The sequence below is a fragment of the Babylonia areolata genome, chromosome 6, assembly GCF_041734735.1.
Source record: "Babylonia areolata isolate BAREFJ2019XMU chromosome 6, ASM4173473v1, whole genome shotgun sequence".
Taxonomy (NCBI): domain Eukaryota; kingdom Metazoa; phylum Mollusca; class Gastropoda; order Neogastropoda; family Buccinidae; genus Babylonia; species Babylonia areolata.
This window is the reverse complement of record NC_134881.1, coordinates 4,091,022-4,105,155: the sequence shown is the minus strand read 5'-3', so window position 1 is coordinate 4,105,155 and position 14,134 is coordinate 4,091,022. Positions and strand designations below refer to the sequence as shown.

At 42.8% G+C, this 14,134-nt stretch overlaps 1 protein-coding gene across 1 annotated transcript in view; it reads right to left on the bottom strand.

Moving 5' to 3' along the window:
• LOC143283245 (betaine--homocysteine S-methyltransferase 1-like) overlaps positions 1-14,134 on the bottom strand; it is a 38,748-nt gene that overhangs the window by 1,880 nt on the left and 22,734 nt on the right. The window contains exons 3-6 of the mRNA XM_076589418.1: positions 7,236-7,430; positions 6,316-6,427; positions 3,811-3,989; positions 100-181 (exon numbers count right to left, since the gene is read on the bottom strand). Of these exons, the coding sequence (XP_076445533.1) occupies positions 100-181; positions 3,811-3,989; positions 6,316-6,427; positions 7,236-7,430 (568 nt within the window). The remainder of the gene's footprint in view (positions 1-99; positions 182-3,810; positions 3,990-6,315; positions 6,428-7,235; positions 7,431-14,134) is intronic.

The following is a 14,134-nucleotide window of genomic DNA, read 5'->3' as shown; positions in this document are numbered from 1 at the left end:
GTGACTATTACGTGCATGCGTGCCGGCGCGGCGCACGTGCAGTGTGTGTCACGTGTAACTTAGACACATAATGATTCACAAATCGTGTGGAGGACTGACCATTCCTGGGATCGGTCAGCGCGTGGAACGTTCTCTGCGTTGCTGTGGTCCGGAACGGCACGGGCAGTGCTGCCAGCGGGCCCTGCACACACGCACGCACACACACACGGCACACACACACACACACACACACACACGGGCACACACACACACACACACACATGCACACACACACACACACACACACACAGATACCAACTGTTACGATTCCGCCGTATTTTGTTACGCTCGATCGCTGTTTGTTCCGACGTTACGCCAACGTCAAAATTTGTTCTGACCAGTTCATGTTCGACGACATAGCACAGTCACATGCTTTCCTGTCGTGACGTCACCCAGACGCTCTAGACCTATCGATCACGAGGCCAGCGTAGTCACCACCAACCTTGGTCTCACGTGATGATACTCAGCTAATCGCGTGCGTGTTTACATTAGTTGACAAAACATTGACCAATCAGCTTAATCGTTTGCCCGCACAACTGACGGCAGAGAACGGGGCTTAATCAAGTTGTGTCTCGGTCAAACACCGTCTGTGCTCGGTGGATTAAACTATGTACGTTTGCTAATGTGGCTCGGAATGGAAGCGTTCCTACCAAATTCAAAGTGTTCCTTCCAAATTTCCTGATTGTTCCTACAAACACTTGACAGGGATTGACACCTGTGCACTGGCACACGTTGCACCATGACTGTGATGATGATGATGATGATGATGATGATGGCGATCATTAAGATGATCATGGTGACTGACGAAGATGGTGATCATAAAGATGATGATGACGACTACGATAATTAAGAGGATAAAGGTGACTTCTTCTTCTTCTGCAGTCGTGGGCTGCAACTCCCACGTTCACTCGTATGTACATGAGTGGGCTTTTACGTGTATGACCGTTTTTACCCCGCCATGTAGGCAGCCACACTCCGTTTTCGGGGGGTGGCTAGGTGACGAAGATGGTGATCATAAAGATAGTGACGGCGACGACGACGATCATTAAGATGATAATGGTGACTGACGAAGATAAAGATGATGATGACGACGACGATCATTATGGTCACGTGACGAAGATGGTGATCATAAAGATGATAATGGCGACGACGACAATCATTAAGATGATGATGAAGACGATGATGATCATTAAGATGATAATGATGACTAAGATGCTGATCATAAAGATGATAATGGGGACGACGATAATTAAGATGATGATAATGATGACGGCGACGATCATTAAAATGATAATGCTGACGAAGATGGTGATCATAAAAATGATTATGACGACGACGACGATTATTCAGATGATAATGGTGATCATAAAGATGATGATGGCAACGACGACGATCATTAATATGATGATGACGACGACAATCATTAACATGATGGTGACGACGATCATTAAGATGATTATGGTGACGACGATCATTACGATCATGACGGTGACGAAGATGCTGATCATAAAGATGTCAAGTGGAGTGTTGACACAGAGGTGAAACATCTGCCATGGAAGCGAGAGAATCAGAGCACACTGGTTCGAACCCCACACTAGACGTTTTGTTCTTGCTGTGTTTCAATCATTTTGCCTTCTACGTGTCTTCCAATTTATCGTATTTTGATCAATTTCTTCATCCAGTAATTTTGTTTAATTATTTTATTTCATTTTTTTGAAAGTTTTACACAAATCCAGGACGTGCTTTCTGGGCCTGAATATGGCATTTGATTTATGTGAAGAGCAGACACTGCTTTAAATTTTTTTTTTTTTAAATCAGCAGCATTTGGATTAGTCCACACACATAGACAACGGTGGTTATTAAGATGATGACTATGACGACGCGACGACGATAATAGTCATTATTAAGATGATGATGACGACGACGATGATAGTCAATAAGATGACGATGATAGTCATTAAAATGACGACCACAACGATAATGATAAAGGAGTGGTGACGACGATGATGGTCATTAAGATTATGACGACGACGACAATGTTCATTAACATGATAATGACTCAGACTATCATGGTCATTAAGGTGATAATGGCGGTAACAGCCATTTAGATGATCACTACGACAACGATGATGGTCATTAAGATGATTACTACGATGACAATAACAGGCATTAATATGACGACGACGATGGTCATGAAGGTGATGACGATGTAGATCATCATTAAGATGACGATGCATAGGCGCCGTGTGCACAAAACCCAGTTTCTAGAAAAGGAAGGTGCAAGAAGCCGTCCAAATCAAGACGGGTAAGCGAAGCCTAACCGCGACACTAGCCTGGAATGGACCGCTGGAGAGTTCCGCGGCCATCTTGGATCTTGCGCATGCGTATCGAACTTTTACTCGAAATCGCAAACAATGGCAAAGGCGATCGACACAAGCAAAAGCAGCAAACATATGTGCTGTCCTCCATTTCTTCAGTTGATAGCCTCCATTTGTAAACCAAACTGTACAATATATGCACAATAAAAAAGAACAAAAAATGAAGCAAAATGTCGAAGAAAGAAGCTTTCTGTTTCGCACTTTCTTCCTCTCTCAATCGCCTCGTTGCTCGAAATTTCGGAGAGCCAATCAACTTCGAGAGCACAGATCATGTGACGCGCCTCTATAAGTCATGCAAACACGGAACTCTCTAGCGGTCTATTCCCTCCAACTTACCGCAACACAACGGTCTGGCGCCTGCGGAGACCTTCATGCAGTCATCCGCCATGAATTCTAATTACGCTTACCTTGGGTAAAAATATATATTCCCCTCTATTATTACAGATTCCCTTCAAATTTCAAGACCCAGTCGCTCTGCTCAAACTCACTGGATGGTAGGATTATTAAATTAGGAATTCATATGACCGAATACTTAAAGATCGTAACTGCAAGGCTACCTCTAGCAATAAAAAAGCATATATGTATAGTGCGTTGCTGAATATCAAATAACATTGAACACCCAATTGTTGCTATCGTCTACCACATGGGTGTTACGGCCTGTAAAAACTGAATATTTCTTTTTTGTATTTTGTAATGCATGAATGCACAAGTACAGCAATGCTGCTTTTTATCTATCACGCAAAACACTTGAAGTCAGAAAGAAGCACAAAGACAGACTTCAGTCACCATCTTTTCCAAATCACAGGGGGCAAAACGCCCAGTTAAGGGGCAAAAGGCCCACAGGTAGGCGTCTTGCTCTAACGCTTTGTAGGCGCTTTGCCCCAGTTTGAAAACACTTAGATGATATAATTTCCAGGAAAAGACAAAGGAGATAAATCGGTTTCAACGCTACGCTTCAACAGCTGACACACTGCTTTCACAGAACAATATTATCCAAATTTGCTTTGAATGAAGAACAGACACTGGCTCTGAAATTTCATCATCATGGGTTTTACAGAAATCGGGGTGAAAACAATCAAATGCATGTGGAAAAAGAAGCTAACTTCTGAGTGGCCTCCGTGTTGGGGTGTGTTTTTCCGGCTGTCAAGCGGAAACGGTAAAAGTGTCATTGGCTCGCTGTGTACCATGATCTCCGATATTTTGGGGGTGGGCGTTTGACCCCGACTGGGCTTCTTGCCCCGAATTACCCTACTTCGATTGGGAAAGGTCAGAAACGACGGAAAGACAGAAATTGGGCACTGCCTTCCTGTACCGAGTCTTTGACACAGTGGGTATAAATTCACTGCCCCAACAGCCATAAAAAGCTATGGAACCTTTAACCTTTGAACCTCACCTTGCACACCTCCCTGCACTTCCTGAGCAGCGGCATCATGGAGTCAGGTCCCCGCCCACAGTTGACCCCCACCACATCCGCCCCCATCTCCTCCAGCCGCCGCAAGGCCTGGGGGATGGGCACATCATCCGTCGTCTGGTCGTAGAAGTAGCAGGCAATGGTGATCACTGCTGGTAGGCCTTCAGAGAGAACACTGAACACTGAACACTGAGCACTGAGCACTGAAATGCTTAATGTCATTAGCTGTAAAGCTCTAGTGACATAGCAGGTACTAATCAGAACAAAATAGTGTAAAACAGATAAAATGGAACAGAAAGGAAAAACAGAATTGAAACGACATAATCTAATAAGAGATTTACGACACTTTGGCACTTTGTCATTAGCTGAAAGTACATGTGACAGGGGGGTAGTGTGCCATTTTTTTCATTCGTTCGTCTCCAAGATTTGGACAGTACACAGAAAACAAAGTACATATAAATCATATGATAAATATTTATTTATTTATTTATCTTCAATATTTGCCTTCGGACAGAGAGAGAGAGTGGGGAGAAAAAGAAGTGATGATGTTGATGATGATGGTGAAGTCGATGTAGTTGTTTCAAGTATTCAGTATCCTTTCCGTCGGTTGTACTTGATGTATCCAAGTTTATAACTACCACCAAAGTTTTTCTTTCTTTTTTTCTTCATTTTTTAAAACTTCTATGTGTGAAAAATAAGTCTATGGAATTAACCACTTTCACTTGTATGAATATCTGTCTATCTCTGTGCGTTTGTGGTAAACGTTATCGTTGGTATTTCCCCTGCTGATGCAAACGTACAAAGAAGCAAGGGAAGCAGAATGATAATTATGGTCCTTAACAAAAGACTAAGCTGTAATTGACTTCACGTTGCTTTGGATAAACCACTGATCATACAGCTGTCACCCTGTTGTTAACCCAACTGTAGGCTCATGTCAATCTGTGATAGGAGCAGAGCGTTGGGTCAAACGCAAGTGGAACGATACATCCAATTTACACAGATAATGAACTGCGATATACTTGATACTGTGTCATACAACGGATACCCTTTTAGGGATTTCAGTCATGGGAAGACCCGAATAAAAACTCGCATCAACAGGGTGACGCAAGCTGTGAAGTTGGTGAAACACTCTCCACTATAATCAAATCCTGGCCCAGATAGCTGGGACAGCAGTTGCCTCCTTTGGTGTTCTGATGGTCAGTGTGATACGAATGACCATCACATAATACCTTCGTTTTTTGTTTTTCGTGTTTTTATTGGTTTTTGTTGTTGTTGTTGTTGTGGATAAAATGAATATATATATATTGCTGTTAGTTCTGCCGTAATAATTGTCAAATAAGATCTGTCTTGTCATATTCTTTTGGTTTTCAAACAAATGTGAGAGGTTCAAGGTCAGGATCACCACTTGGCAAAGTGAAACTCGAGCTCAAATGTCAAAGGTCAAGGCATGTTTTTTTTAAAAACGGTTTAAACCACGGCGCTAAAAGAAGTACGTTATTGAATCCAATCTTCATCAATTTTGGTACAGTGGTTGGTCATGGTCAGAACAAAAAGCCTTAGAAAGAGCCAAGTTTAAGAGTCAAATTCAAGGTCATACTGAAAATACGACATAGTTTTTTTTTCTGTTGTTGTTGCTGTTGTTGTTTTTTGTTGTTTCTACAGAAGAGTGACACAACTTAGCTTTTTCATCCAATTTTCTTCAAACTTGACAAAATAACTGGTTACTACCAAAGCTTGACCCTTCTTTTTTCTTCCTTTTTTTCCCCAAAGAATAAGGCAACATATCAACCAACAAGATCACAAGTGTGGCATCACAAATGTACTGTTGCAAGATGGTCATCGTATTTTGTAATGTTGTTTTAAAAAGAAAAAGAAGTAATTTCTGTGTCATATTCACTAAGATAGCACAAACACGAGTCAAGCATGTGCATGGTTATTACACAGAGCATGACTGTGTGCAGGCGCGGATGGTCCTTTCTGAGCCTCACTGTCAGTGCGTGCCTACACCCATGCGCATATTTGTGTTGATCCATAAATGGGTGAATGTGTGTGTGTGTGTGTGTGTGTGTGTGTGTATGTGAGCGTGTCCGTGAAAATGTGAGTGTGCGCGTCTGTGTATATATTTTTACATACATGTAAGTGTGTGTGTGTGTGTGTGTGTGTGTGTGTGTGTGTGTGTGTGTGTGTGCGTGCGTGCGTGTGCGTGTGTGTGCAAGTGTGTCTGTGAGTGTGCCTCTGAAAATGTGTGAGTGTATGTGTCTGTATGTATATATCTATATATATAATCTCTATATATATTTATATAGAAAGATAGACATATATATATATATATATATATATATATATATATATATATATATACGTGTGTGTGTATGTGTGAGCGTATGTGTATATGTGTGAGTGTATGTGTGCGCGTGCCTTTGACCTCTCTCTCTCTCCCCCCCTCCCCCGTGCCCCCCTCCTCTCTCTCTCTGTGTCCACCCTCACCTTGTCCATAGGTCTGGATGGCCTCCAGGGCCAGTTTAGCCTCCCCGAAGTCGTTGAAGGTTTCTCCGATGATGTAGTCCGCCCCTCCCTTTACCGCCCACTCTACCTGCTCCTGTTGACATCGATAATAACACACTCCTAAGAAGAAGAAAAATGAATGCATGAATGGATGAATGGCATTTCATAGCGCATTTCTCTAAGAAAATTCAGACTCAAATCGCTGGCAACCAGCTATTCACGCGCAGCCACGCCTCAAAATGACAAATCACACTCAACCATACACACACCGATGAACAAAACAGCTCAAATTAGCAGTGGGGAAAAACAATCACAAAACACCTCGTAGAACAGATGTGTTTTCAGCTGGCATTTGAACAGAGGGAGTGTAGGTTAGTGCCGAAGACCGACAGGTAGTGAATTCCAGACAGTGGGAGCGCAGAAACTAGAACTGCGGCAGCCAAAAGACTCGAAGTTTATTTTGAAGACTTTCAAGATTTTCTTCCTTTGAGGACCTGAGGGAATGTGATGGCCTGTGTGTGACGGGTGCTTTAGATGGCGGAAGTGTCCCATCAAACTGGCGGTATATAAGGACTGCCATTTTGTTCTGACTGCGGAACTTGATTGGTAACAAGTGTATGTGCCTGAAAGAGTGCTGCCCTTTCATTTGCCAGCTCATGATATGAATACATGATGGCGAGCTTGCCTTTTTTTTTTCGCGGGAATATTGTGATATTCAGTATGTACATGTGTCAGGACAGGACTTTATATAAGATTTTCTTGTTGTCCTGTTCATCAATATCTGTGTTGTATTGTGACACCTTCCAAATAAAATACTGTTTAAACCAACAACACCACCACCACCAACAACAACAAGAACAACAACACCAACACAACCAACAATAACAACAACAAAATCTTACCTTGAACATGTCTTTCACTTTCTCTATCCCCTCTGGGTCGTCGGGGTCGTAGCAGGTGGTGTTGCTGAGGTTGCCGGCCATGAGGCAACCATGGGCCACAGCCACCTCCTTGGCCATTTTCAGGGCCTTCAGGTTCAGCTGCTCCAGTTCATCCTCCCGTCCGATCACCTTCAGCTTCTCCCGGTGACCGTAGTACTGGGGTGGGGGTGGGGGGAAGGAGGTGGAGATGAAGAAAGTCAGAGTGAAAATAAGGAAGGGATGAAAATGGTTTTTTGATTATCTCCAATCGGATTGGGAATTTCTGTGTCGTGCTGTGGTTGTGGTGTGGTGTGTCGAGTTGTGTTATGGTGCAGTGCGGTGTGCTGTGGTATGGTGTATTGTGCTGCCCTGTGTTGTATTGTGTTGTTTTATTGTGCCTTGTGCTATATTGTGCTGCCTTGTGTTGTATTGTGTTGTTTTATTGTGCCTTGTTGTGCCTTGTTGTGCTGCGCAGTGCTGTGTTGTTTTATTGTGCCTTGTTGTGCTATATTGTGCTGCGCAGTGCTGTGTTGTTTTACTGTGCCTTGTTGTGCTATATTGTGCTGCGCAGTGCTGTGTTGTTTTACTGTGCCTTGTTGTGCTATATTGTGCTGCGCAGTGCTGTGTTGTTTTACTGTGCCTTGTTGTGCTATATTGTGCTGCGCAGTGCTGTGTTGTTTTACTGTGCCTTGTTGTGCTATATTGTGCTGCGCAGTGCTGTGTTGTTTTACTGTGCTGTGTTGTGTACTAATATAGTAATCCGTTCTGTATTGTTTCTTTATTGTATTTGCTATGTTATAAGTTATATTGTTTGGTTAAGTTTGGCTCAGTCAAGAAGTAGGTAATGAAGTATAATTTATTTCTGAATTTAAAGAACGTTTAATCTGCTGTCACAGACAAAACTGACGTACTGGCATGGATGGAAATGATAAGTGTGACTGGTTCCTATCATTTAAAAGTGCATAAATGGCATAGATACAACCTCGCTAGATTCCGAACTAGAACCCTTGGCTTAAATGCTAATAGAAAATGGTTTGAAGCAACCAACGATAACAGGTGTTCAGTGTGTGCAGGTACAAACAGTATTGAGGACGAAATGCATTTTGTTTTTGATCGCCCAGCATATGCAGACATTCGCAGAGGATACAAATTATTCAGTGAACCAGCTGCACAAAGAAGAGATCTTATAGCAATACTCACAACTGAACGTGATGAAGCAATTATGTCTTTCACAAAATTCATTTCAGAAGCTATCCATTACCGTAGAAAGAATACCAATATTTAGTTTTCCCTTCAGTTACCAGTGGATAGGAGTCTGGAATAAAAGTTTGCTTGATTTGGTCAGTAGCCAGATGGTCGTCTCGAAATATACAACTGGGTGGAGTGCGTAATGATAAATGTATGTTCTCATGGCCTGACTAAGCGCGTTGGGTTACGCTGCTGGTCAGGCATCTGCTTGGCAGATGTGGTGTAGCGTATATGGATTTGTCCGAACGCAGTGACGCCTCCTTGAGCTACTGAAACTGAAATGTACGTTGCTGTAGATGCGTGTGAATGTATGAGTGGTTGTGCGTCAGCGTGTGCGAGTGTGGTTGAGCATATTTTGGTTCATTGCTGATTGTCTGCTTTTGGATACGTGTTTCTATTTCAGTCCAACAATTTTGGTCAATGCTTATCGGCAATACATATTGTAACCCCCTTGCCAAAAGGGTATCTTTGCCAATGGCAGTAGTGTCAGTGTCAGTGCCAGTACGTTGTATTGTGTTGTGTTGTGCTGGTTTCATCACCATCACAACCACCACCACTCCCATTAACTCCACCACTAACATCATTACCACCACTGACATCATTACCACCACTCCCATTAACTCCACCACTAACATCATTACCACCACTCCCATTAACTCCACCACTAACATCATTACCACCACTACCATTAACTCCACCACTAACATCATTACCACCACTACCATTGCCAACACTAACATCATTACCACCACTCCCATTAACTCCACCACTAACATCATTACCACCACTCCCATTAACTCCACCACTAACATCATTACCACCACTCCCATTAACTCCACCACTAACATCATTACCACCACTCCCATTAACTCCACCACTAACATCATTACCACCACTACCATTGCCAACACTAACATCATTACCACCACTGACATCATTACCACCACTCCCATTAACTCCACCACTAACATCATTACCACCACTACCATTGCCAACACTAACATCATTACCACCACTACCATTAACTCCACCACTAACATCATTACCACCACTACCATTGCCAACACTAACATCATTACCACCACTACCATTGCCAACACTAACATCATTACCACCACTCCCATTAACTCCACCACTAACATCATTACCACCACTACCATTGCCAACACTAACATCATTACCACCACTGACATCATTACCACCACTACCATTAACTCCATCACTAACATCATTACCACCACTCCCATTAACTCCACCACTAACATCATTACCACCACTACCATTAACTCCACCACTAACATCATTACCACCACTCCCATTAACTCCACCACTAACATCATTACCACCACTCCCATTAACTCCACCACTAACATCATTACCACCACTACCATTGCCAACACTAACATCATTACCACCACTGACATCATTACCACCACTACCATTAACTCCATCACTAACATCATTACCACCACTCCCATTAACTCCACCACTAACATCATTACCACCACTACCATTGCCAACACTAACATCATTACCACCACTGACATCATTACCACCACTACCATTCACTCCACCACTAACATCATTACCATCACTACCATTCACTCCACCACTAACATCATTACCATCACTACCATTCACTCCACCACTAACATCATTACCATTACTACCATTCACTCCACCACTAACATCATTACCATCACTCCCATTAACTCCACCACTAACATCATTACCACCACTCCCATTAACTCCACCACTAACATCATTACCACCACTACCATTGCCAACACTAACATCATTACCACCACTCCCATTAACTCCACCACTAACATCATTACCACCACTACCATTAACTCCACCACTAACATCATTACCACCACTACCATTAACTCCACCACTAACATAATTACCACCACTCCCATTAACTCCACCACTAACATCATTACCACCACTACCATTGCCAACACTAACATCATTACCACCACTCCCATTAACTCCACCACTAACATCATTACCACCACTCCCATTAACTCCACCACTAACATCATTACCACCACTCCCATTAACTCCACCACTAACATCATTACCACCACTCCCATTAACTCCACCACTAACATCATTACCACCACTACCATTGCCAACACTAACATCATTACCACCACTGACATCATTACCACCACTCCCATTAACTCCACCACTAACATCATTACCACCACTACCATTGCCAACACTAACATCATTACCACCACTACCATTAACTCCACCACTAACATCATTACCACCACTACCATTGCCAACACTAACATCATTACCACCACTACCATTGCCAACACTAACATCATTACCACCACTCCCATTAACTCCACCACTAACATCATTACCACCACTACCATTGCCAACACTAACATCATTACCACCACTGACATCATTACCACCACTACCATTAACTCCATCACTAACATCATTACCACCACTCCCATTAACTCCACCACTAACATCATTACCACCACTACCATTAACTCCACCACTAACATCATTACCACCACTCCCATTAACTCCACCACTAACATCATTACCACCACTCCCATTAACTCCACCACTAACATCATTACCACCACTACCATTGCCAACACTAACATCATTACCACCACTGACATCATTACCACCACTACCATTAACTCCATCACTAACATCATTACCACCACTCCCATTAACTCCACCACTAACATCATTACCACCACTACCATTGCCAACACTAACATCATTACCACCACTGACATCATTACCACCACTACCATTCACTCCACCACTAACATCATTACCATCACTACCATTCACTCCACCACTAACATCATTACCATCACTACCATTCACTCCACCACTAACATCATTACCATCACTACCATTCACTCCACCACTAACATCATTACCATCACTCCCATTAACTCCACCACTAACATCATTACCACCACTACCATTAACTCCACCACTAACATCATTACCACCACTACCATTGCCAACACTAACATCATTACCACCACTCCCATTAACTCCACCACTAACATCATTACCACCACTACCATTAACTCCACCACTAACATCATTACCACCACTCCCATTAACTCCACCACTAACATCATTACCACCACTACCATTGCCAACACTAACATCATTACCACCACTCCCATTAACTCCACCACTGACATCATTACCACCACTCCCATTAACTCCACCACTAACATCATTACCACCACTACCATTAACTCCACCACTAACATCATTACCACCACTCCCATTAACTCCACCACTAACATCATTACCACCACTCCCATTAACTCCACCACTAACATCATTACCACCACTACCATTGCCAACACTAACATCATTACCACCACTGACATCATTACCACCACTACCATTAACTCCATCACTAACATCATTACCACCACTCCCATTAACTCCACCACTAACATCATTACCACCACTACCATTGCCAACACTAACATCATTACCACCACTGACATCATTACCACCACTACCATTCACTCCACCACTAACATCATTACCATCACTACCATTCACTCCACCACTAACATCATTACCATCACTACCATTCACTCCACCACTAACATCATTACCATCACTACCATTCACTCCACCACTAACATCATTACCATCACTCCCATTAACTCCACCACTAACATCATTACCACCACTCCCATTAACTCCACCACTAACATCATTACCACCACTACCATTGCCAACACTAACATCATTACCACCACTCCCATTAACTCCACCACTAACATCATTACCACCACTACCATTAACTCCACCACTAACATCATTACCACCACTACCATTAACTCCACCACTAACATCATTACCACCACTCCCATTAACTCCACCACTAACATCATTACCACCACTACCATTGCCAACACTAACATCATTACCACCACTCCCATTAACTCCACCACTGACATCATTACCACCACTCCCATTAACTCCACCACTAACATCATTACCACCACTCCCATTAACTCCATCACTGACATCATTACCACCACTCCCATTAACTCCACCACTAACATCATTACCACCACTCCCATTAACTCCATCACTAACATCATTACCACCACTCCCATTAACTCCACCACTGACATCATTACCACCACTCCCATTAACTCCACTCCACCACTAACATCATTACCACCACTACCATTGCCAACACTAACATCATTACCACCACTACCATTAACTCCACCACTAACATCATTACCACCACTCCCATTAACTCCACCACTGACATCATTACCACCACTCCCATTAACTCCACCACTAACATCATTACCACCACACCCATTAACTCCACCACTAACATCATTACCACCACTACCTTTAACTCCACCACTCGCATTAACTCCACCACTAACATCATTACCACCACTCCCATTAACTCCACCACTAACCTCATTACCACCACACCCATTAACTCCACCACTAACATCTTTACCACCACTACCATTAACTCCACCACTAACATCATTACCACCACTACCATTGCCAACACTAACATCATTACCACCACTACCATTAACTCCACCACTAACATTACCACCACTACCATTAATTCCACCACTAACATCATTACCACCACTACCATTAACTCCACCACTCCCATTAACTCCACCACTAACATCATTACCACCACTCCCATTAACTCCACCACTAACATCATTACCACCCCTACCACTGCCACACTAACATCATTACCACCACTACCATTGCCAACACTAACATCATTACCACCACTACCATTGCCAACACTACCATTGCCACCACTACCATTGCCACACTAACATCGTTACCCCCACTACCATTGCCACCACTACGACCACCATGTTCACGTCTTTCTTTCTCTCTACGAATTGTGTTATTCTTTTCTTTCACAACAGATTTCTCTGCGTGAAATTCGCGCTGCTCTCTCCAGGGAGAGCGCGTCGCTACATTGTGAGCGCCATCCATTTTTAAATAAATTGTTTTCTGCCTGCAATTTTATTTGCTTTCCTATAGAAGAGAATTTTTCTACAGAATTTTGCCAGGGACAACCCTTTGTTGCCGTGGGTTCTTTTACGTGCACTAGGTGCATGTTGCACCGTTCAAGAAGCAGACTTCCCTTGGATTTTCTGTCGCAGCGCGAATGTGTGCGCTCATTAAAACAACAACAACAAAAAACCAAAAAAAAAAAAAAACAAACAACCCCCCCCCCCCCCCAAACAGACAAAAAAAACAACAACAAAAAAACCAAATAAACCCAAAACTGGAACCAAAACCCCGGAACGACAGTCGTAGAAAATAAGTTTAAACAAAGACGTCACACACACCCCAACCCCCGCCACGATCAAACGTTTATCAATAACAACCCAAAACTGAATCATAATCAAATCTTTAAATGACCCCAAACCCCGAATTAAATCCCAAAACCAAACTTCCAAATTTATATAATGACCAAAAACTTACTCGTTCTTTCTGATGTTACCAGGCGAAGAAACAAACAGTTATATCCATCAGTTCTAACTCAGCAACCAAACGGAAAGACTCAATTAAAGACGTACAGGTGTCTGTTCACA